This window comes from Prunus mume, linkage group LG3, assembly GCF_029339155.1.
Source record: "Prunus mume cultivar Tortuosa linkage group LG3, ASM2933915v1, whole genome shotgun sequence".
Lineage (NCBI taxonomy): Eukaryota > Viridiplantae > Streptophyta > Magnoliopsida > Rosales > Rosaceae > Prunus > Prunus mume.
In genome coordinates, this window is record NC_142700.1 from 8,647,922 (window position 1) to 8,670,312 (window position 22,391).

General features: G+C 37.9%; 1 protein-coding gene and 2 pseudogenes across 1 annotated transcript; all 3 read left to right on the forward strand.

The window, feature by feature from the left end:
• On the forward strand, positions 1-2,517 carry LOC148918640 (uncharacterized; annotated as a pseudogene).
• A 5,073-nt stretch (positions 2,518-7,590) lies between these two features.
• LOC103325616 (receptor-like protein EIX2) lies at positions 7,591-10,648 on the forward strand (annotated as a pseudogene).
• Positions 10,649-15,234: 4,586 nt separating this feature from the next.
• On the forward strand, positions 15,235-16,126 carry LOC148918641 (uncharacterized). The gene is given in 2 exon segments (XM_089048670.1): positions 15,235-15,539; positions 15,541-16,126. Coding segments are annotated over 2 exon segments (891 nt in total).
• Positions 16,127-22,391: the final 6,265 nt, after the last annotated feature.

The window sequence follows — 22,391 nt, forward strand, 5'->3', positions numbered from 1 at the left end:
TGAGATGGAGCACTCTTCTTTGGGGGGTAAGATAAATCCTTCTTTGCTTATCCTGAAACATTTGAATTACCTAGACCTAAGCCAGAATGATTTTCATGGGATTCCTATTCCCAAATTCTTTGGTCAGCTTAAAAGTTTGAGGTATCTCAATCTCTCCTATGCTTCATTTGGAGGAGAGATTCCACCTCAGCTTGGAAACCTCTCAAACTTAAACTATCTTGACCTCAGTGAAGAGTCTGACTACTCTTTACTTGAACTTCCTTCCAACAACTTGAATTGGCTTTCCAATCTCTCTTCCCTAAAATACCTCAATCTTGAAGGACTGGGCCTCAACAACACAGGGGAAAGTTGGCTACATGCTGTTAACATGCTCCCTTCCCTACTAGAGCTACACTTACCAGCATGCCAGATTGAAAGCCTTCCACTCTCCCTGGGAAATATTAGCCTCAAATCACTTTTGATCCTTGACATGTCGTATAATGATGTGAAGTTTCCATTTCTGGAATGGCTTTTGAATCTAGCTAACCTCAGAAAACTTGATCTAAGGGGGAATTCTTTCAGTGGTGCCTTTCCCCTTGAACTTGGAAGGCTCAAATCATTGGAACATCTTGATTTATCTTTCAATGCACTTGAAGGTCAAATTCCCAAACTGGCTGGAAATTTTTGTAAGCTAAAGATCTTGAATCTTGCTAGCAACAAATTTGATGGGGGGATTCAAGACCTTTTGGGTGGTTTAACAAGTTGTCTTAACACAAATTTAGAGTCAATAGATTTGTCTTCTAATATGTTGCAAAGAGATTTGCCTGCCTCCTTGGGGATGCTACACAATTTGCAGTATTTTAGTCTCTACAATAATGAAATGAACGGGTCCATCCTGAAAGCTTGGGGCAACTCTCTTAGCTAACTCACCTAGATTTATCTTTAAATTCATGGTTTTTAACTGAAGCCCATTTCACAAATCTCACAAGATTGAAATACTTTGCATTAGGCGAAGTCACCCCATACCCTACTCTACCTATTCCTCTCATTTTCAATGTGTCTTATGAGTGGGTTCCTCCTTTCATGCTTCACACAATCAACATTGAAACTGTCGAGTAGGTCCTACCTTTGGAGCATGGCTTCAATCTCAAACTGAACTAGCCTTTGTCAAACTTCATGGTGCTGGAATCTCAGGTGCCATACCAGAGGACTGGTTCTCTAAAATATCTTCCGAAGTCTATTATTTGGATTTGTCTCACAACCAAATCACTGAAACCTTCCATTGCAATCAGAAATTTCCAAATGCTCTGATTTTGGATTTGAGTCATAATCAAATTCATGGCCCCCCAGTTTGGTCCAGTGACAATGCGATCCGTCTTCAGCTTCACTCCAATTCATTTTTTGGGCCAATTCAATGAATTTGGACCAACGATTTCCACAATTGATTTCCAATTCATTTCTGAGAACTATTTGAATGGTACGATTCCACTCTCTATTTGCAACCTCAAAAACTTGCTAGTCCTTTCTCTGAGAAGCAATGAACTGTCAGGAAAATTTCCTCAAGCATGGAGTCTGTTGCAGGAAATATGGGTCATAGATGTTGCGTACAACAATCTCTCAGGCAAGCTTCCAAATTCAATTGGTGTCCCGGGGTCACTTTTTATGTTGAAGGTCAACAACAATAATTTGGATGGTGAAATTCGACTTTCCTTGCAAAATTGCACTTCTTTGAGGCACATTGATCTTGGAAATAATAGATTCACTGGCACCATACCTTCATGGATAGGATCAAATGTGCCCCTGGTGTCTATCTTACGATTGCGATCGAATTTCTTTACTGGACATATCCCCCAACAGCTGTGCAATCTTGGCTACCTTCACATCCTAGACCTTGCTCACAACAACTTTTCAGGAACCATCCCAAGTGTTTGAATCATCTGAGGTGCTTTAACGCATGGCAATTCCAGTGCGTATGACTTATATTCATATTATGACCAGCAAACATCAGTGGTGAAAGTAACAGAACTCGAATATCAGCGGCAGACTTTGATGTTGGTTAAAGCATTGATCTTTCATCGAATAGCCTTGAAGGTGAAATCCCTGAAGAAATATGCAGCCTCCTCCTGTTGCACAGCTTGAACTTATCGGAGAACCAACTAAGTGGAAACATTCCCTCAAACATTGGAAGCTTGCAGTTGCTCGAAGTTCTTGATCTCTCACGCAATCCTTTCAGGCTGGATTCCTCAAAGTCTTTCATCTTCCACCTTCTTGTCTCACCTGAACTTCTCCTATAACAACTTGACTGGTCTCTGTCCAGAGATGGCTCCCTCCCCCCCAATCTACTCTAAAGCTAATCGTGGATGCGGCTTGGGACAAAGAGTCCTTAATTGCTGGTTTAGGAGCTGTCATTCGGGATAAAACTGGTATTTTCGCGAGGGGTACTGGTAAGGCCAGACTGGCCTCTTCTCCCATTGAAGCTGAAGCCCATGGAGCTTTAAATGGTCTGGAGGTCGCCTCGGACTTGGGCAGTATCCATCTAGAGTGTGAATCTGATTCCAAGGAGCTGGTTCAAAGTATAAAGGGAAATATTCAAAGTGGTGGATGGACAATCTGTAAGAAGGTTTATTACATTAAACCTACTAAAGTGATCTTCTAATCAACTTAGGATTACAAAGACTTATTGTTTATTAGGAACTCAAAACCTATCTCGATTAGGCAAGCCTCAAACAGTGTTCAATAAGGATAATGAAGGCTTAAGGGTTCCTAGTTCTACAAGGATTGGAATGGATTAATCCTATAGCATGAAGGATATCTCTAAGTGTTTCTTGATGGGCAAGACACTTAGAGAGATGCATATAAATAGAAGGCTCCCTCCTAGATCCGAATAACACAACACAGCTAAACAGAAATTCACCCATCAGAGTTATAGCTATAAGGATCGGATTCTCAGGAGAAGAACTTCTATACCTTGCACTGCCAATCTGTTCCAGCATCATCCAATCTGCGCCAGCACCATGTCAGACTCAGGTTAGTGTTAAACATGTTATGGCTTTAAGGAATTAACACAATCTACCCAATCCTTGCAGCAATAAAGGAAAAATGCAGATGGTTCGATTCGTGCTCCTGGAAGTGGATTCCGAGGAGAGCTAACAAAGCAGCGGATGCTGCAGCTCTTGTAGCAAAGAGGCGGATGTGCGATGAGGTCTGGCTCAACAGACCCCCATCCTCCCTGGTGTTTGTTTTACAAATTGATGGCCTTCCCTGTCCTCCACAAGACTAAGTTCCTTTGCCCAGTTAGGAGCTGACGCTCATCTTCTGGGGCGGCGTCCTAGGTTGCTTTTCCTAACTGGTTAGTGGTTTTTTTTTGGTTTGGCTTCAGGCTGGTGTTGTTGGCCTGTGCGTTTCCTTCTTGTGTACCCTGGGGTTAATAGTTGTTAGCCTGGGCTTTTGTTTTGGCTGGGGTTGTTTCTTGGCTGTATTTGGGTTGTGGCCCTCTCCTTCCCTTTCGTTTATTGAAAGTGTTTTCGACCAAAAAAAAAAAAAAAGACTAGTTCAGAGCTGTGCTCTAATTAGTCAACAATTGCATTTTAACACCATCTGCCTGATTTGACTTGAAAACTTGAAAAATAGGGTGAGGACCTGGAAACTGTGATGGACTCAAGTTCTTCACCTATGAACAATGCATCCAACGAGGTGCAGTGATTTGCAACAAGTATATTCTAATGAGTATCAATACTTATTAGTGTTGCAAGCTTAGACTAAACACATGTATGTACACATACCAAGACTTATATATGGAACATATTGACCTTTAAGATATATGTACTAGCTACAAACCAGTAATAACAACCCATTCCAAACAAAACAAGACAAAAATAAAAAGACCACACAAATAACTTATTCGCTCGCTATTGAATGCTGGAGGAGACCCTCAAAGCCTCCGCAACATATATATTTCTCAAATTACCCGTTGTCAAAGATTTTATTGGATAAAAGATTTCCACATTTAAAAGAGTATATAGCTCGATGCATGTAAGTTGTTGTCCAAAGAAGGAGCCACTGGATGAATGAGAGCAGGCTTTGGCCACAATGGTCAAAATTGATAGCTTAGTCACGTTATATATGAAAACTGGACTAGACTACAGTTTAGTCAAGAAAATGCATTTGAACTCCATGTACCTGATTGGACTTGCATGTTGCAACCTTCCGAAATGTTTTAAGGACCTGGAATCTTGATTATCTATCCTGTATCCCTTTCTATCGAAGAAACGGTGACAAGGAAATAAAAGCCATACAAGGACCCAATTTCTTCAGCTTACGAAAAATGCTCAAAATTAGATGCATAAACGTATTCTAATGAGTTGCTCGTAAATATGGATCGACCTCCCACCCCCAATGTATAAGCGTATTCTAATGAGTTGCATAAACGTATTCTAATGGGCATCAATGTACATGTATTCTTTCAAAAATGTATAAGCGTATATTAATGATGCATTTATTGAAAAATAATTTAATATTTGCATACAAATCTAGTGATTGTTTGCTAGGGGTTCATAGCTTAAGTGGTTAAGAGCATTTACATTTGCACCCGAGGTCCTAGATTAAATTACCTAATATTGCTTGTATCAAAAATAAAAATTGGAAGATGATAAAAAACGATTTTGGTAGCAAAATTCCTTTTTCCTTGCAAAATTTATACTCATTGTAAGTGATTGATCTTGATGACAACAATTATGGGAAAGATACCTTGAAACATATATGGGTTGTCTCTGCTTCTCTGTTACTATTCTCTAGTGTTTGAGTAATATCATTTCTCTAATCTATGTTGATTCCAGTTCAATAAACTCATTTCATCATAATATATTTGTTGTTGTATTACCACGGTACTAGCGACAGACTTTATTGTAGGCCTTTGGAGTGTTTGTCGCAATTACTTGTGTTACAAGTCATGGAGGCATGCTTATTTTCAGTTCTTTGATGGCATGAAAGATAAGTTAGCATTGGCGATTATTAAATTGAAGTTGGCTCGTTTGCCAATGAAATCTTGGTTAGAAAATAAAAATAAAAAACTGTTGTCCACATTAGAATAGTTGACTAGCAATAAAATAAAAGGTATTCCAAGTTCATATATTGGAAACCCTAAAATTAACTGAGTACATCATAATATTTTAATCAAAATATAAAATTAATTAATTATATCCTATTTAACTACCAAATATACCTCCAGTATACCCTAATACACTCTATCATACAATCCTAATACTTTGTATAACTCTTCAACATCACACATATCTGTAATTAATTTCCCAATAAGCACTCAAGTTCATGTTATAATTTTGAATATCGTAATAAATATTTCTTCAAGGGATCTCTACTATGACCTACCATTTTTAAGGACACAAAATTATGGATTTTTAAATCCCAGCAATATCTTGTTGTGTCTAAAGTAGATAAACAAATTCTATGTAAAAACCATTATAAAAGAACAGCTGCTAGTTCCATGGCACTCACCGCTAGTCCGAGAAAGTTACAAATTTACTAGGACAAGTTACTTCACATTTTGATGTTGCTTGGCTTCATCCACAACGTGTTTCAGACTAGAGATTTTCTCAATATTGTGGTCATTCTTTTGGAATTTTTCATTCTCTTTTATTCACTCATCCTACTTGCAAATATGCACTTGCTCCTCTGTCAGTGTTCGCTGGGTTGTTCGCTGTATGAAAACTTCTCAACGTTTGATTAGAGTTGAATATGGTGAGTACTTATTAAAATTATATTTGTTTCACAATTCAATATATCTTTTTTGGTCATTTTATATTTTATATTATGATAAATTCGTAATTCAATAAGTAGTTTGGTAGTAGGGTGTACTTAGTTAATTTTAGAGTTCATTTAGCAGCACTCATTTATTTATATGTCACTAGTTCCATAGAGCTTAACACTTTACCATATTGGTCAGCATGATGAATTTGACTAAGTTTTTTGATATATTATTTTTGACATATTTCTTTCTGTTTTTAAATTTATGTAGAATTTGACTATTCGGTTGCAACAACTTTAACTTTTAATTTTTGTCATTTCATGTCTATGTAACAAGTTAATATATTGGCTCGAGATGCTTAAGCATCTCCAAAAAAATGTCAAATTTTATGTGGCACTTTTAACTGATAAAAATAACAGCTGAAATTTACTCCAACCGAACTGCTATAGTCTACGTGAAATGGCATATGAAGCCTATGCTGTCAAAATTGCCATCAAGTACGGGAGACATCTTTTGATTATTTTATTATTTCTTTGCCCATCTGGTTGTGGTTTTATCCTTTCATTTAATACTTATTCAAAGTATTAAACCATAAACAAAAACTTAATGTGTTCGCTAATAGACTCTGGAGACCCTTCAAATTCGAAGTCTCACGGCATCACCCATCAAAGCCTTGCTGCATGCCAAAAAGGAATACAAAATCCGCACCAAATGTAAACGCGGAAACGTGAAGATGGAAAATGCATTTCACTCCATCCTGGTGGACGAAAGGATAGATTTCCATACCTGGATCGCCAAAAATCGCGGCTGGACGACGGAGAAGCGAAGCGCGGTTTCCGAGCGAACCGAGCTTTCTTTGATTTTCCCGTGAAATCGATGGCGGTGGCGGGACGACTGGCCTGGGAGTAGGAAGAGAGACGGCGCCCCATTTAGTACCGGCCCGTCGACTTTGGTGGCGGATGAGCGAACGGCCGGCCAAAACGCTGCACGCTGTTTCAAGCCGCAAACCAGAGAGAGAGAGAGAGAGAGAGAGAGAGAGAGAGAGAATTTTATCAAACCTTTTATAATATTTAAGGTTATGCCACCTTGAGGATATTTTGATCGTATTCTCTCGCACAACTCTGATTCAAGCCCACCCATGTCTCGGACTCATATCACCGCAGCTCTACGCAACGAGATAGCCAGAATTCCCAAATTCCTTCCTGATGAAATGACCAAATTACCCCTATCCCAAGGGTAAATCTGTAATTTCACTTAAATAAATTAAAATAGGCAATAAATTTGGAGTCGGGGTGTTACACATTCAGCAAGGACTAGACATAAGCATTGATGAGAATGATAGTGGTGAGGTGAGGTGACACTAGCAATTGCGTTGAAGGTGGGTCGTTTCCAAAGGAAATTTTGTGATGTTTAGTAGTTTATTATGATTAAATTGTTGAAAAGTTTAATTTGAAGAGAGTAGTGTCGGCCACTACTTACAGTCTTCCCATTTACAATTAGCTATGATTGACTTGAGTCCTGGTCAATGGTCATTACTCAATCTAGTACACATGGCTAGAATTTCCAATAACTTGTAAAATGGGTTGAAGATATGAAATCTTATCTGGACGGCATGATTTCAATAATTCTTTGCACTCTCCTTTGCCTCCTATAAATTCAATTATTCTGCTCAGAAGCCAACTCCACAAAAGCAAAGAAAACCTTGCACCATAATGGCTAGCTTTACAAATTACTTATTCAGTCCTACATATCACCTCAGCATTGCTCATTATTTCCTCATCTTCTTTTTGGCCTCCTCATATCCACACACTAGTAAACTCCATTTTGGTGATGCACTTCAAGCGTGAAACCATGCACTCGACGAGGAGAGACGTGCTCTCCTCGCCTTCAAACAAGATCTCACTGATCCTTCTGGGAGGCTTTCTTCTTGGGTTGGTCAACTGCTTGCTGTCAATGGAAAGGCATTTCATGCAACAGCATCACAGGTCATGTTGAAAGATTGATCTCCAAAATACATTACACATACACACTTTCTGTTTCGATGGAGAGTGGGATGAGATGGAGAACTCTTCTTTGGGTGGTAAGATAAATCCCTTTGCTTAGCTTGAAACATTTGAGCTACCTAGATCTAAGCAGGAATGATTTTAAAGGGATTCCCATTCCCACATTCTTTGGTCAGCTCAAAAGTTTGAGGTATCTCAATATTTCACATGCTTCATTTGGAGGAGAGATTCCAGCTCATCTTGGTAACCTATCAAACTTGAACTATCTTGACCTAAGTGAAGAGTCTTTCTACTCTTTACTTGAATTACCTTCCAACAACTTGAAATGGCTTTCCAATCTCTCTTCCCTCAAATACCTCAGTCTCGAAGGAGTGGACCTCAGCAACACTGGGGTAAGTTTGGTAATTGCTTAACAAGTTTCCTTCCCTACTAGAGTTGCACCTACCCGCATGTCAAATTAAAAGCCTTCCAATCTCACTGAAATGTTAACTTCACATCACTTTTGATCCTTGACATGTCATATAATGATTTGAAGTTTCCACTTCCTGAATGGTTTTTTCATCTGACTAGCCTCAGAAAACTTGATCTAAGCGGTAATTTTTGGTGGTCCAGTTCCCAGTGAATTTCAAAGCCTCAAATCACTAGAAGCTCTTGATTTGTCTTTAATGATCTTTCAGGTCGAATTCCCAAAATTTTTGGGAACTTTTGCAATCTAAAGACATTGAATCTTGCAAACAACCAATTTGAAGGGGGGATTCATGAGCTTTTGGGTGGTTTCTCAAGTTGTCCCAATAGTGAATTAGAGTCACTAGATTTGTCTTCTAATAACCTGAAAAGCCAATTGCCTGCCTCAGTAGGGATGCTACACAACTTGAAGTATCTTAACCTCTACAATAATGATATGGTGGGTCCATTCCTAAAGTTTGGGGCAACTCTCCGAGCTTGTTCACCTAGATCTATCTTTTAACCCATGGGAAGGGTTTTTAACAGAAGCCCATTTCACAAATCTCACAAGATTGAAATACTTTTCATTAGGCAAAGTCTTCCCAAGACCAACTCTACCAATTCCTCTTATCTTCAATGTGTCTTATGAGTGGGTTCCTCCTTTCAAGCTGCACAAAATTAACATTGGGAACTGTAAAGTAGGTCCTGCTTTTGGGGCATGGCTTCAATCTCAAACTGAACTTGTCTTTGTCAAACTTTCTACCACTGGAATCTCAGATTCTATACCGAGATTGGTTCTGAAATTATCTTCCCAAGTTGAGTATTTGGATTTATCTTCCAACCAAATCCATGGAAAGCTTCCTGCAATTGAAACTCCCAAATGCACTGCTTTTGGATTTGGGTCATAACCAATTTGATGGACCAATTCCACTTTGGTCTGGTGACAATGTGGTTGAGTTTAAGCTTGAAACTAATTCATTTTCTGGCACCATTCCATTGAATTTTGACCAAAAGTTTCCAAAATTGGAATTCCTTTATCTTGCTGAAAATCATTTGCATGGCACCATTCCACCTTCCATTTGCAACATGAAACACTTATATACTCTTTCTTTGAGAAACAACAATCTATCAGGAGAATTTCCAAAAGCATTGAGCTTGTTGCCTGATATAGTGGTTGTAGATGTTGCATACAACAGTCTCTCAGAAATCTTCCCAGTTCAATGGGTGACTCAGGTTCTCTTTTCATGTTGAAGATGAACAACAACAATTTCGAGGGTGAAATTCCTTTTTCCTTGCAAACCTGCACTTCTTTGAGGAATATTGATCTTGGGAATAATAGATTCACTGGTGAAATACCTCCGTGGATAGGATCAACTGCTTTCTTGGTGTCAACCCTAATTTTGAGATCTAATTTTTCAGTGGACATATCCCACAACAGCTGTGCAATCTTGGCTACCTTCATATCCTAGACCTTGCTCACAACAGCTTTTCCGGAACAATCCCTAGGTGTTTGAACAATCTCACTAGTCTCAGAATCTTTAATAACAGTTTTTATATTTTATATCTAGCTTATGACCAACAAACATCAGTCATGAGAGGAAGAGAACTCCAATTCAACACTTCTCTAGCGTATGTAAAAAGCATTGATCTTTCATCAAATAGGTTTCAAGGTGAAATCCCTCAAGAAATATGCAGCCTCGTTCTATTGAACAGCTTGAACTTGTCGATGAATCAGTTCAGTGGAAACATCCCATCAAAAATCGGAAACTTGTCGCAGCTCGATACTCTTGATCTCTCACTCAACCACCTTTCAGGACACATTCCTCAAAGTCTTTCATCCTTGACCTTCTTGTCTAACTTGAACTTGTCCTATAACAACTTGAGTGGTGAAATTCCTTTGGGAAACCAACTCCAAGCACTCCCTGATTCATCCATTTATGAGGGCAACCCATTCCTTTGTGGATTTCCTCTTTCAACCAAGTGCTCCGAAGATGCCAATTCTACTCCCAAGGATCCAAAAGACAATGACAATGAAGATGGAAATGAGAAGTTCTGGTTCTATGTAAGTATGGCACTCGGTTTTATCGTTGGCTTTTGGAGTGTTTTTGGCACATTAATTGTGAAGAAGTCATGGAGGTACGCTTATTTTCGATGGTTTGATAACATCAAAGATAAGGCAACACTATTTTTGCGTCGCTTGGTTTGCCAAGAGTGAATTTTAAAGGGGATTGTATGCAAGTCATCCCAGCTATTGCATGGACAAATGAAGACCTTTTTTATTTTGGTAGTATTATTGATGATATAAACCTGGTTACAAACCAGAATGGGTTTAGTTTTTTTGTTTGCTAGGTGTCATGCCAATGAGATAGCGCACCTTGTTGCGCGGAGTGCACTGTCTTATGATGTTAAAGTAGAGTGGTTTGAGGAACCACAAGATATTATTCAAGATTGTCTTCTTTTTTATGCTTGTAATAGGGGTAAGGTTTAAAGCCCCCGTTTTATTTTAATGATTAATAAAGTTTTCCTCGTACCGTCGAGGTTCTCTCAAAAGAAGATAAAACAACACTAGCAATTGCAATGAAAGCCGCTTCTTTGCAAAGGAAACTTTGATGAAAACAGGAAAGTAGGAGAAGTTCTTTTTAAATCAAAATGCTTGAGTATTTATGAAGTTCATATCCCGTGTGATATGTTTTTTCCCTTCAGTTAGAACACCACAATTGTTGTTATGCTTGGTTATATTGTTTGATTGTTATCCTTGATATTAGATGCAGGACCCTCCGGAATATCCCAGAATCGGGCGGACTGTTTGGTGCGACATCATATGATGCCGGGCCCACTTACTAAAACCCAAGACATTCTACCAAAATTTTGGCGAGTCTCCCAGAAATGCTCAAACCAAAAAAACAACACTGCAATAATTTACATCAATATACAATCCAACGCCAGATGCTTTTAACATACTACAATCCAACACAAAATGGCCTCCGGCCTCAAGTAGTAGCCTAACATGGGCAATAACAGAAGCGTTCTCAGAATTTGTTTACAATAAACAGTGGGAGTAGAAAGAATTTATACATGACCTATTAACAGACGACAAGTTCGAGCTCGTGACTTGCTCGAATGCCTTGGGAGCAACATACATGTCTGGGGGGCGCAAAACAGAAAGATGTGAGTGGACAGAAATAAAGTTTCACTTTAAAACAACATAGTAACCCCACCATGTAAAAATAATGCTCTAGCATGCAGTTTCACAATTCAGAAACCAAAACTCAAACACAAAAATCCCAAAGTCCAAAACATCTCCACAACTCAAGCTCACAACTCATTTCCCAAAATATATGCAACTCTCAACACCCGTAAATACCCATATATAAATATACATATAGCTAGGACTCTAGTATAGTATATATATACTCCACTCCAAACTAATGTACCGGGGAGACAATCCAACCGGGATTGTTGGCTGGTACGCAGGATTTTCGAACCAGAACTCGCGTCCGAGGATGAGTAGTCCAACCGGGGGACGGAACTCCATAGCTCACACGCCGGCACTGCCAACGGCACGTGTAGCCTCACAAATCTCATATCAAGTCCTACGCGCGCAGACAGATCATCACCCCACCGCACGCCAACGACGTGTGTGATGATACTCAAGCAATATACATACTCTCCCCATACGCCGCACGCCAACGACACGTATGGAAAGTGTCTCACACACCGGCACTGCCAACGCCATGTGTGAGACCCGTAATCTCATGGCCTTCCCACCCCACCGGCACTGCCAACGACGTGTGTGGGAAGCCTAGTAACTAGGGAATGGTACTCACCTACCATACTCATATCTCACAAACCATCCATCAAACTCCTATCTTTCCACAATCTCAACAACAACCTCTCATACTCTATACATAGACAATATAGATAGCCATCCCAAAATCCATATCAACATAATCGTCATACTCAAATATATGTGTTCATATTCAAAATATATATCCAAGATATATAAACATATTCAAATCATCAACCAAAGACTTATTAAATCAAAGTCACCATCATTTAAAGTATATGCACAAAACTTTCATAATTAAAAACCATGCATATGCTTAAAACAAGTCCACTCACAAGTAATCCTAAGCTGCCCGCCCCGTGAGGGTCCCTGCTGTGAGAGTGATCAATCAAGTACCTATTCCAAGATACAAATCTTTGATTAACAGTACGTACTTCCAAAATGGAAATTCACGAAAGGAAATACTTAAATCCCCAAGTTCCGTGCGCCACGCCCAAAGGAACATCCTAAGGTCCTCATGATTGAATTCGCTTCCCAATCGCACGGTGATCGCGATTTCCCTAAACTTCACATTATTGAATCGGAACATCCGGGGCTCCAATTCACGATCCGCGAATTCCTACAGGTTTCTAAGAGTACCTAAATCAACATACTTCAATTTGGAAACGATCCAACGGTCAGAACTTATCGAACCCGGATAACGCACAATATGCGAAATCCGTTCGATAGTCAAACGATATCCAAATTGAGATCCGCGAAATCCTACGCACTCGTGACAGCCTAAGGATCTCAACAGGATGAAAAACAACTTCACCCACCTTGCCCACGCGCCGCCACACGCGCCGGGTGCTCGGGTGTGTAGAGAGATTTCCGGCGACGGAAAATCTCCAAACCAACGCTCACCCTTCCAATCCTAGATACTACTCGAAGAATGGAGCAACTTTTTCAACTACGGCAACATCCAATTCGGACGGCAAGTGGCCGGAATTTCAAATTGAAATCCGGCCAAAACCTAGATTTCCAATTCGGTTCCAAAACTCAAAATCGATCCAAATCTAAACAAACATCAGCTAGAATCGTAAAAGGAGAAGAAACCTCACCGTTCACCGGAATTGGGACAGCGGAGACGACGGCGCAACAATCGGAAACTTCCGGTTTGAACCCGATCAGGAACCAGACGTCGGGTCGAGGTTTCGCGGCGAAATTGGGTGGGTCTTGATCGGGCTTGAGGAGTCGAATGGGACCGGTGCCGGCCCTTCGCTGCGAGGTGAGAGAATCGAAGAGAGAGAAGAGAGAGTCGGGAGAGAGAAACGGGAGGAGAGAGAGAGTGTGCGCTGGAGGGAGAGAGAGAGTGAGGTAAATGTGAAAATCTGATTTTACCCCAACTTACTTGAAATAATTACAGTTCGCCACCGAACAAGTTTTGATCGCCAAAGCTTCGTTAAATCTCCGATTCAGCCTACCTGCCTGTCTACGGTTTCGTCTCATACCACCACGCAACCACACCACTCACGGTCCCAAAATCTTCCCGGATAAGAAAGTGACCAAAATCACCCTTAACCCAGGAATAATTAAATATTTTCCCTTAATTAGATTAAATAGGAAAATAAACGGGGTCGGGGTGTTACATTAGATGTATTCATGTTGTCAATTATCATTATAATTTGATGAATTTTGACATATTCATATGTTGTCGGTGGTGGTTGGAATTTTTGGGTTCATAAAGAAATTATGGAAAAGAGGATAATGGGAAGTATCTTTTGTGTAGTTGAGTCTAACCATTGTAGGGACCAAGTTCAGGCGAGCCCGTGTGCACAGTAGACTAGGAAATCGGCGGTATAATTGTCGATTGGGTGATTTGGGCTTGGAGATCAATGGTGTAGACAAGATGACTAGCAAAAGGGGAATTATGGGATGATCGAAATGGGTGTTAGTTTATATAATGGGGCATTCGGAATCACAGTGGTAAAATGCATGGTATGGGACATGCAAATTTGCTTGCCCTATTATATAGATTAACGGGTTGGGTAGACTTGAAGTTTATTCATGCATTGTATAAATTGTACATTATAAATCTCACTAATCACATAAGACATAGGACCCCTACTGAGCATGTAATGCTCACCCCTTATTGAATCTATTGCAGGCTTTGAAACTGAAGTGTAGTTTTTGCTAAGGAAACAAGAAGAATGGATTATGGATAGTTTTGAGTGTTTTGTTGAAAGTTTGTTTGTTTCTTGTTATTTTGTTTGTAATAATACAATGTAAATTACTTTGACTTAAATGGAAGTTTACGTTCAATCCTCATGTTTCTTGGTAATTAAATTTTTAGTTTTAGTTTTTCTTTTACCTCACATTCCCAAATAATAAAAAAATAATAAAAATAATTGGGGTGTGACAAGTTGGTATCAGAGCATTAGGTATACAATCTTATAGAATAGAAGTTATCATTTAAGTTATTTTTTAGAAATTAAGATTTAGAAGTATAAAATTTTTTGAGTTTCTAATATACTTTCATTTGTATTTTAGATACTAATATTTTGGTAATGACAGATTCTATGGAATCAATAGAAAGTGACGATACCTTTGGAGGTTTCCATGTATGCCCAGAGGGACTGATACCATTAAACCTAGAAAACTATAACAACCTGAGACATGGTGCAAAATTTTGTATGAAAGAAAAGATAAGGAGTACTGCCATAAAGAGACATCATTACCCTATCCCAATGCAGCGACAGGTAGCAATGCATAGTATCTGGTCAAGGAGAGAATTCTGCAGGATGGTGCCTATGAGAACATACAGAATGACAATATTTATAATTCTACAGTAATAGAACTTTTAGAAGAAAGTGGTAATCAGTGGCCACCATGTAATTACCAACCACAACGGGTCCCAAATCCACCAAGTGATAATGAGGAATTTGCCCAGGAACCTACTAATGAGCCTACTTGGGAGCCTACTGAGTCAATCGGATCAGTCACTAGGCCTATAAAGGTTCAGTCACCACCCGAAGTGATTATTATCAGTTTGGATGAAGAAAACTAGTACTGAAGAAAGAGAGTTGTATAAATGTTTATAGTTGTAGAAATAAACCGTCAGGTTTTGTAAGATAAGTTTAAGTTTTTGTAAAATTGTTTGTACTTTTGTAAATATTTTGTGAAATATAATAAATGAGTGTTTTGTTTACTCTTTCTCTTAAATTTATATTTTACTATTTTATGATATTGTTTTTAGATAATTTCCTTTTTATTCATTTAAGATGGCTGAATCTGGAAATGAGTTCAATGGAAATGCTGGAGTAATCTTAGCCATTCAGGATATGGCTTCAGCAATTAGAGAAAATAGTAACCAAGATCACCGTCATGAAACTGAAGAAGATCGAGTTATGAGGATACAAGGACAATTCCGTAAGACGAAACCAACAATATTTAAAGGTGAACCAAATCCTATGGCAGCTGAAGAATGGTTGAGGCAAATTAAGAGAAAGATGGATAATCAAAGAATTCCTACAGACATTAGAGTTGTGATTGCTTGTACCTATCTGGAAGGACAAGCATACCTTTGGTGAGTCAATTTGAGTATGCGGTACTGAAATTACAACTTGGGAGGCATTCGAAAGTGTTTTCTTGGAAAAATATTTTCCAAGTACTATGAAAGCAATGAAAGCAAGGGAGTTTGTTAACCTTGTCCAAGGCAACTTAACTGTTGATCAATATCAATCTAAGTTTGAAGAACTCATGCGTTTTGCACCATATATGATCCCTGATGATGCAACAAAAGCAAAACGATTTGAAGACGGATTGAGACCATCAATTTTGGAAAAGGTTGACATTTTGAAATTAAGCAAGTATGCTGATGTGGTTGATAGAGCACATATAGCAGAGCAAAGACCTGAAACTAAGAGAACTTGGGATTCAAGTAGTGGACCAGTAAATAAACGGACAAGATTTAATACTCCTCAATCACAAGAAAAAGTTCGGACCACCACTATGTTATTACTGCAAACAAGTGGGACATGTAAAGAGATTTTGTCCACAACTACAAAGAAATCAAGGACCTCAAGTATAGTAGATATTATATCATCCTTCACAAGTACCTTTTCGTGCTCCACCGCCACCCTAAAGTTATACTACTTTTCAACCTCAGTCTAACTGGGCAAGGCCAGTTACTAGTCAATCACCACAACATCCAGGAGGACAATCTTCCCAAATTAGACCAAGGGTCCCTGCAGCTGGAAAAAAATCTGGACCATTCACACAAGGAAGAGTATATGTTATGGGAAATGTGACAGATCAAACTGAGCCTAAGACAATAGAAGGTATGTTTTTGGTATTCAACTCTTGGGCTAAAGTGTTATTTGATTGTGGAGCTACACACTCTTTTATATCCACATCTTTTGCATCAATGCTTGAGTTAGACTCTGAAAATATGAAACCTTCTTTGTTAATTAGATCCCCTTTGGGTGGTAGTCTAGAAGTTGATAAAGTATGTAGATCTTGCATGATAGAGATGTCGGGCCATAAAATTGTTGTTGATTTGATGGTATTGGAAATGTTGGAATATGATATTATTTTAGGAATGGACTGGCTTACATGTTACCAAGTTACAATTGATTGTGGTAAAAAGAGAATTACCATCAATACTCATAAGGAAGAAACCTTTAGTTTCTTTGTGAAAAAGGAAAGCCATAAATATGGTGTTGGAGATTATAAATATTTGAGTTAGATAGCTAGAATCGGAACTAAGGAAGTAGAAAAATCTCCAATACAACTTATTCCTGTGGTAAAGGAATTTAGCGATGTTTTTCCAGAAGAATTGCTCGGCTTACCTCCAGAGCCTTGAAGTAGAGTTTGCTATAGAAATATACCCAGGTACAACACTTATTTCTATACCTCCTCATCGCATGGCCCCAGCTGAAGTGAAAGAACTTAAGGTACAACTCCAAGAATTACAAGCAAAAGGATATATCCGTCCTAGTATATCACCATGGGGTGCACCTGCTCTCTTTGTGAAAAAGAAATATTTAACTCTTCGAATGTGTATCGATTTTCGTCAATTAAATAAGGTCACCATAAAGAACAAATATCCTTTACCTAGAATTGACGATTTATTCGATCAGTTAAGAGGTTCTCATTTCTTCTCAAAGATTGATCTTCGATCTGGCTACCACCAACTTCGAGTTAAAGCTGAAGATATACCCAAAACAGCTTTTCGAACTCGATATGGGCATTATGAATTTGTAGTTATGCCTTTTGGATTGACAAATGCACCAGCAACATTTATGGATATGATGAACCGAATTTTCCGACCTTATTTAGATCAGTTTGTCATCATATTCATTGATGATATTCTAATATATTCCAAATCTCAAGAAGAACATGAGGAACATTTGCGAATCGTTTTACAAACATTAAGAGAAAATCAACTGTATGCAAAGTTGAGTAAGTGTGAATTCTGGTTGAGACAAGTAAGGTTTTTAGGACATGTAATTTCCAATGAAGGTATTTTAGTTGATTCTTCCAAAGTTGAGGCAGTATTGAATTGGAGTCAGCCAAAGAATATCTCAGAGATACGTAGTTTCCTTGGATTAGCTGGCTATTATAGGAGGTTTATCAAGGATTTTTCTCGAATAGCTGCACCAATGACCAAGTTGACCCAGAAAGGAGTGAAATTCATATGGACGCAAGAATGTGAAAAGTCATTCCAAGAATTGAAAGCTCGATTGACTACTACACCAATACTGATTATTCCTGAACGAGACATAGGGTATGTGGTTTACACTGATGCATCTAAACAAGGGTTAGGATGTGTTTTGATGCAATCTGACAGAGTAGTAGCTTATGTTTCTCGTCAACTGAAGAATCATGAAAGAAATTATCCAACACATGATTTGGAGTTAGCAGCAATTGTCCATGCTTTAAAAACTTGGCGACATTATCTGTATGGTGAAAGATTTGAGCTTTACTCTGATCATAAAAGTTTGAAATATCTTTTCACTCAGAAAGAGCTTAACTTGAGACAAAGACGTTGGATGAAATACTTAGAAGATTACGATTTCGGTCTACATTATCACCTTGGAAAGGCTAATATAGTGGCAGATGCTCTAAGTAGGAATACACATGGATTTGTAGCAGGACTACAAATTCAGAAATGGAAGATGATGAATTGTATTCAAGATTATAATTTACATGTGAACGTACTTGAGCATGGTGCTTATCTTTATAACCTGGTAACAAGACCAACTTTACTGGGAAAAGTTGTTGAAAAACAACAAGAGGATAACTCCTGTAAATCAATTCAAGAACATATTTTGGATGGAGATAAAATAGAAATAGAAAGTTGGACCTTTCATGAAGAAGATGGTTTAAGGTATTTAGGTAAATTATATGTACCTAAAATTCCAGAATTAAAGAATGAAATTCTTCATGAAGCTCATTATTCGTCCTACACTATTCATCCAGGAAGTACAAAAATGTATCAGGATTTATGTCGTCAGTTTTGGTGGAATGGTATGAAGAGAAATGTAGCCATTTTTGTATCAAAATGTTTGACACATCGACAAGTGAAAGTGAACATCAGAAACCGCTGGCCCTCTTCAACCTTTACCTGTTGCACGATGGAAATGGAATCATATCACAATGGATTTTGTCACATGTTTACCACGATCACCAAGAGGTAAAGATGCAATATGGGTTATTGTAGATCGTTTAACCAAGTCTGCACATTTCATATAAGTCAAAACAACAGATTCCACAGAAACTCTTAGGAAATTATATATTTGAGAGATAGTGAGATTACATGGAATTCCTATTTCTATTGTTTCTGATAGAGATTCAAAGTTTACTTCTCAGTTTTTGGGGGCTTTGCAAAAAGCATTAGGAAGTCAATTGAATTTTAGCAGTGCATTTCATCCCTAAACTGATGGACAATCAGAAAGGACTATTCAGATTTTAGAAGATATGCTAAGAGCTTATGTTTTGGATTTTCATGGAACTTGGGAAGATCATCTTGCTTTGGCAGAATTTGCTTATAACAACAGTTTTCAATCCAGCATCGGAATGGCACCATATGAAGCACTCTATGGTAGACCATGTAGATCACCTTTATGTTGGGCGGAAGCAAGTGAAACTGTGTTATTAAGACCTGATCTGGTACAAGAAACAACAGAGAAGATCAAAACTATCAGACAACGCTTGCTTACAACGTAGTGTCGGCAAAAGAATTATGCTGATAAAAGAACAAGGCCATTGAAGTTTAACATTGGGGATTATGTATTCCTTAAAGTTTCCCCTCGAAAGGGAGTTAAAAGATTTGGAAAGTCTGGAAAATTAGCCCCACGATTCATTAGACCTTTTGAAGTACTACAACGGATTGGGGAAGTAGCTTACAAGTTAGCACTACCACCTCAATTTTCAAATGTTCATAATGTATTTCATGTCTTTATGCTTCGAAAATATGAACCAGATCTAGCACATGTTTTAGATTGGGGAGAACTGAACATAGATGAGCAATTATCTTTTGAGGAAAGACCAATACGGATATTAGATCATAAAGAACAAATGTTGCGAACGAAGACTATTCCACTAGTCAAAATTCTTTGGTTACATGGAAATACAGAAGAGGCTACATGGGAATTGGAAGCTGAGATGAAAGAAAAATATCCAGAACTTTTCCTTGAATCGGGTACGTTTCAAAAATTTCGAGGACGAAATTTCTTTTAAGGAGGATAGATTGTGAAACCCCATATTTTAATATTTCATAAAATTGATATTTATAATTATTAATTTTTCAAAACTATATATATATATATATATAGATATTAGTTAGTTGAATGGTAAGCTGTGTGAATCCAGCTGTAGCCTGTCAAACCTCATTGTTATGATTTTAACTATAGTAATTCCTTTAATATTTAATATACACACAAAAGCTTTTAGAAATGTATTGGTGCCTACTAAGCTTTGACGTGTTGCATTCTGAAGTCTTCAAAAATCAATTGAAGATGAGGTGGTATGTTTTGAGTTGAGGTGTAAGAATTATAGATGTTCTTATATATAAATGTATTTGGAAAGTGCTACTAAGCACTCCCCGGAAACCAACAGCTAAGAACTAAATGGAGTGGCAGTTTTCCTTCAAGCCACCAATTTAGTCTATAAATCATAGGATTGTAGCCTAGAGATCCCTAGGTTAGTTAGGTGGCATAATATTAAAGCTTCATCTACTATTGTTTTGCCGACTCTAACCTACTATATATAAGTTCTAACTAGTAGTTATTGAATCATAGGTTCTTCAAAGTTATGTTAGTTTCTTAAAAATTCGAGAGTGAAAACTAAGTGTGATAAGATTTTGGAAAAAGCTCAACTGGGAAGTGTACAATAGCTTTGGATTCGAGGTAGGGGTTTTTCTTGGGGAGGTTTTGTTTTGCATACATTGAGTTAATTAAATATTGTAAATACTACATTAGGCTTGATAATATTTGATTGTTGTTATGCTTGGTTATATTGTTCGATTGTTATCCTTGATATTAGATGTATACATGTTGTCAATTATCATTATAATTTGATGAATTTTGACATATTCATATGTTGTCGGTGGTGGTTGGAATTTTTGGGTTTATAAAGAAATTATGGAAAAGAGGATAATGGGAAGTATCTTTTGTGTAGTTGAGTCTAACCATTGTAGGGATCAAGTTCAGGCGAGCCCGTGTGCACAGTAGATTAGGAAATCGGCGGTATAATTGTCGATTGGGTGATTTGGGCTTGGAGATCAATGGTGTAGACAAGATGACTAGCAAAAGGGGAATTATGGGATGATCGAAATGGGTGTTAGTTTATATAGTGGGGCATTCAGAATCACAGTGGTAAAATGCATGGTATGGGACATGCAGATTTGCTTGCCCTATTATATAGATTAACAGGTTGGGTAGACTTGAAGTTCATACATGCATTATATAAATTGTACATTATAAATCTCACTAATCACATAAGACATAGGACCCCTACTGAGCATGTAATGCTCACCCCTTATTGAATCTATTGCAGGCTTTGAAACTGAAGTGTAGTTTTTGCTGAAGAAACAAGAAGAATGAATTATGGATAGTTTTGAGTGTTTTGTTGAAAGTTTGTTACTTTCTTGTTATTTTGTTTGTAATAATACAATGTAAATTACTTTGACTTAAATGGAAGTTTACGTTCAATCTTCATGTTTCTTGGTAATTAAATTTTTAGTTTTAGTTTTTCTTCTACCTCACATTCCCAAATAATAAATAAAAAAAATAATTGGGGTGTGACAGTTAATAACTTCAGCATTTTTATTATTCAATCCCCCTAAACCTGAGCATTTTTATTTTCCTGTCTAATGAGACATTTTATTTTCCCATTTCAATTTAACTTAGGACATCGAGAAAAATATACAACTGTATATAATAAATAAATAAACCATTTTCTAAGTCGCAACAAAGGCCAAAATTGAAATATATAAATAAATAAAAACAAATTTAAAAGAAGTCTAAGAATTAAAGCATGCCTTCCGTGCCCTAAGACCCCCAAGTCAAAACCATCTTGTATCCACAGATTAGTCTCTGAGACAGTGGCGACCAATGTTTGCCCACCCCCATTGTGGAACACTAGTGCTTCAACCCTTATCTCTTGTTTTACTTTCCGGGTCAATACCCTTTGATTTGATATCATTCTTTTTGTCCTCAAAATGGAAAAGTTGCACCTTTCTGAGAATCTAAGTGTTTGAATAATATGGCTACATTCGTCTATGGTGATTCCACTACATTTGTTCTATCACCATCATGTAATATGCAATGTACCTGCAGGCTATTAAATAAATCACTGAAGATGCCAACTTCGCCTTCTTTTTTTCTCTCTTTTAAATCTTTTCATAAATTTTCCACCAAGAACACAAGTTTGTCACATGTGAAGAATGCAATGTGTTTGGTGATCAAGCGAAGGGCACATAGTCAACAATTTTGTTAAAATAATCAACATCGGAACACGAAAGAGGAAAACGCAGAGGAAAGAGACCAACTTGAACTCCCTTTTTTTCCTTGGTGAATCTTCCTCACAGAGTTTTGTTTATGCTTACTTGCCAATCTAGCCAACTTGTAAAATGGGTTGAATACTTGGAATCTGGATGGCAATGATTTAGTTATTCATTTTACACTTGCATAACCTCCTATAAGTTTAATTTTCTGCTCAGTTGCCATCTGCCCCACACCAAAGAAAATTTTGTATGAAAATGTATAGCTTTGCACACTCATTCAGCTCTAACTTTCACCTCAACATTGCTCACTATTTCCTCCTTTTCTTTTTCGCCTCTTCATACCTACACACTAGTAAACTCTGCTTTGGTGATGCACTTCCTAGTGTGAAACCATGCATCCATGAAGAGAGACGTGCGCTTATCGCCCTA